General features: G+C 39.9%; 1 protein-coding gene across 1 annotated transcript; it reads right to left on the bottom strand.

Moving 5' to 3' along the window:
- Positions 1–275: 275 nt before the first annotated feature.
- LOC756882 (transmembrane protein 101) lies at positions 276–2772 on the bottom strand. Its single transcript, XM_011679096.2, has 3 exons — positions 2600–2772; positions 1719–1896; positions 276–844 (listed from the first exon to the last, which is right to left on the bottom strand). The coding sequence occupies exons 1-3, from the start codon at positions 2737–2739 to the stop codon at positions 395–397; spliced, it is 768 nt and encodes a 255-aa protein (XP_011677398.2). The 5' UTR covers positions 2740–2772; the 3' UTR covers positions 276–394.
- Between the last annotated feature and the right edge of the window lie 695 nt (positions 2773–3467).

Raw genomic sequence — 3467 nt, 5'->3', positions numbered from 1 at the left:
CTAGTTTGTGTTTGTACACTTTCGCTGGGCACACAATGATTTTTGTTTGTTTAAAGAAAAGTGATGCACAATACACCTGGGCCCCATTTCACGAAACTTGTCATCAGTGACAAATGACAGTTTTTGTTATAAGCTAGTGAAATCCTTGCTCCTGATTGGTTATCAGCAGATTTGTCACTGATTTTTGCCATTTGTCATTGAAAAGGCTTTGTGAAACAGGTCCCTAAGCCCCATTTCACAAAACGTGTCATCAGTGACAAGTGACAGTTTTTGTTATAAGCTACCAAAATCCTTGCTTCTGATAGGTTATCAGCAGATTTGTCACTGATTTTTGTCATTTGTCATTGAAAAAAGCTTTGTGAAACAGGTCCCTGATGTGATAAGACGATCAATATCATGTAGCCATGAATATCATACTACATAGAATAGTAGCACTATTGAGAATCATGTTCATTTGCATCCAGTACTCCAACCTCGCTTTCTTGTGCCAGTAATGAAGGTTCCCATCGATTGTTAGAATATAAAACACCAGAGCAACGGACAAGAATCCAACGATCCGCTTGAATTGAAAATCGGAGGAGAACATGAACCCGCCCATGAGCATGGAGGCACCCAGGATGACCATGGCAACCTCGCTGTGGGGGAGCGTCGATAGGAAGGCGCGGCGCTCCTCCGGCGTCCGGTAGAGCTGTACGGCGCTGATGATGCAGAATATGGAGATGAGGTTTTTTCCATAGGGATAGAGAAAGTGGAGCCGGTATTTCTTGCCAAGGTCTTCCCCGACGCGGCTGGCCAGGATGAGGAAGACACCTATGACGCCGATGTCGTGGGATGCGATCCGGGCCTGAAGAGCGAGATGGAGAAGAAAAAAAAAAGAAGACTAAAACATGGAAGAGCAACATATGAAATACAGATGATGGGAGGTAGGGAGGTTTGTGGGATGGAGAAAGAAAGAAAAATGGAAGAGCAAAAAAAAAGATGCCTATGACACCGATGTCATGGGATGCCTGGAGGGAGATGAGGGTGTCGGTGAGATGGAGAAAAGAAAAAAAGATTGGAAGACTTAAACATGAGATCAAACACAAGAAGAAAGAAATACACATGGTGGGGGGTAGGGATGTTTGTGGGATGGAGAAAGAAATAGAGAGAGAGAAATAGAGAAAAGTGGAAGAGCGAAATAAGAAATACACATGATGAGAGATAGGAACGCTTGTGGGATAGAGAAAGATAGAGAGAAAATGAAAAGAGTAAAATGTGATCAAAAGAAGGAGAAAGAATGCATTTGATGGGAGTTGTGGATGCAGGAGAAACAGAAGACACAATTCATGACAGATGTAGCAAATAAGGGATGGCAAACATGAATGTTTTTCCATCACTAGTATATTTGATTATGAAGGCAAGTAATTAAATTTCACATGTGAGAGATGCAACATGCTCTCTTCAAATCGAAATATTTAAAAAATGAATCATGCGATAAAGGATAAAATGTTTTCCTGCAACAGACTGTTGCTTTCTTTATGCCATTTTACAAAAACTGAAGATTTCTTTTACCTTTTTTTTTCTTTCAATTTTTAATTTTTAATTTTTTGTATTATTGTTATTATCATTATTAATATTAATTTTTTTAGGGGGGTGGTTGGAGTAGTGATCAGTCCCCTTGACAAGTATATCAATCTTTATTGCATGGATTAAAGGGAGTTATTGAGAGAGGGTCTTACCACAAGCCACATCTTGGACTTTGGTTGCTGGCTCTGGGTTATTGTTGTGAAGATCGCCATGGAAACGGCCGTGACGATGGCCCATAGTGACCTCTGAGAGCCGAATGACATCATCGTCCCGCAGGTGAACATGACTACGATGTGAATGTAGACATAGATCAAAGGGAATCCTTCCGATCTAAACAATGAAACAGAAATGGAGAGAGGATGACGTTATTGGTGTTTCTTCTCGGGGTAATAGTATATTTGTAAAGCGCTTAGAGACATTTGTATTAAGCGCTATATAAAAATTAATATTATTATTATTATTATTATATGGTTTATGGTATTGTGCATAGGTCTACAAGAAGTTTGCATAATTTTTACTGATAGCCTCAGTTTGAGGTGCAGAGTTATGGCGTAGAGACGGTAGGCCTATTGAGCAACACCGTCGACATCGAAGCCCTAAACGGAGGCTTCCTGATGTTTGTATGTGATCCAAATTCAGGTTGAAAATGCAATATATGATTATGATTAAAATTAGTACAAAATTGGGCTAAAATTCCTTTGCTAAGATTAAGATTAAGAATGGATATGAAACTGCTATTTTGCTTTAACAAAATGGATACGAAAGTACACTAGAATAGAAAGGAGAGGGTTAAACTACCAATCATTTGTGATCTTATTACTCTTACAAGGAATCAATAATGTATAATTTATGTTTAGGTTCTACTCAAGAGGGGGGAAAGGGAAAGTCTGAGATCCCCCCCCCCCCCCACACACACACACACAATAGGCCCGTCCTAGTTAATTCAGGACATGAAATTCAATACGTGGGGCTACAATTTTGAGAAGCAAAACTAGAAGAACAAATACGTAAACGAAATATTATTAATACATACCTGTGTTCTTGCTCCCTTTCAGAACATAGCATCGTAAGGGTTAAAGCTGAAAGAAATGGAAATCTGTACATAACAAAGGCAGAAATGCCTTTGATTATGGACGAAATTGAAGGTTTCCGGGTAGCTGTGGGTGCCGCCATTTTGAATTAGCTTCCTCTTTCGATCGAGTGGTCGCGCTGCGCTGAGCTGAGGGCGCGGCCGGCCCCTAGCTTTCTAGCCTCCACTGGTTTGACGTAGTAGGTCCATGATTTAACACTGACCTTTTCGTTTCATATTAATTTTCGAAATTGAAATTTTTCTTGTCTCGCCGCCTTTTTTTCTTACACTTAAATTCCTAAGAAATATTTGACCTTTACAATTTGCATTTGATCGGGGAGGGGCGGATGGGGGAAGGGGGATAGACAAGCCCCCCCCCCCCCCCCCCACAGAGCTCCCACTTCCCCCTCCCCGTCCAAATCCAATCTGGAACAACTTATCTAAAGTAAGATATACAGATTAAATTCCCCCATATTTGACGATTGATTTGATTTTGTGAAAAAGTTGTAAACACTAAAGAGGCCTACGTATGGCACTTCAAATAGGCTGTTCAAAGCGGTAATGTCAATGTGATGTTTACTTTTGTTAGAGGACATTTAATAATATGCTAGCTATAAAAGTACGTGCCCCAAGAAATAAGGAACTTACGAAAAAACAGAAATTAGTGATATTTTTGTACACGGCAAATGGGAGATCGAGTTATCCACGTCTTACGTCACAATCCAGTAACCAAACTATAAATTTGAGATTCGTATAGACTTGATCCTATATTTCAAAAATTCATAACTTCCTTAATATTGGTCCGATTCATTTCAAACTGTTGCCAGAGTCC

Source organism: Strongylocentrotus purpuratus, unplaced genomic scaffold (assembly GCF_000002235.5).
Source record: "Strongylocentrotus purpuratus isolate Spur 01 unplaced genomic scaffold, Spur_5.0 spur5_scaffold_20, whole genome shotgun sequence".
Classification (NCBI taxonomy): Eukaryota; Metazoa; Echinodermata; class Echinoidea; order Camarodonta; family Strongylocentrotidae; genus Strongylocentrotus; species Strongylocentrotus purpuratus.
This window is presented reverse-complemented; position numbering and strand designations above follow the sequence as displayed.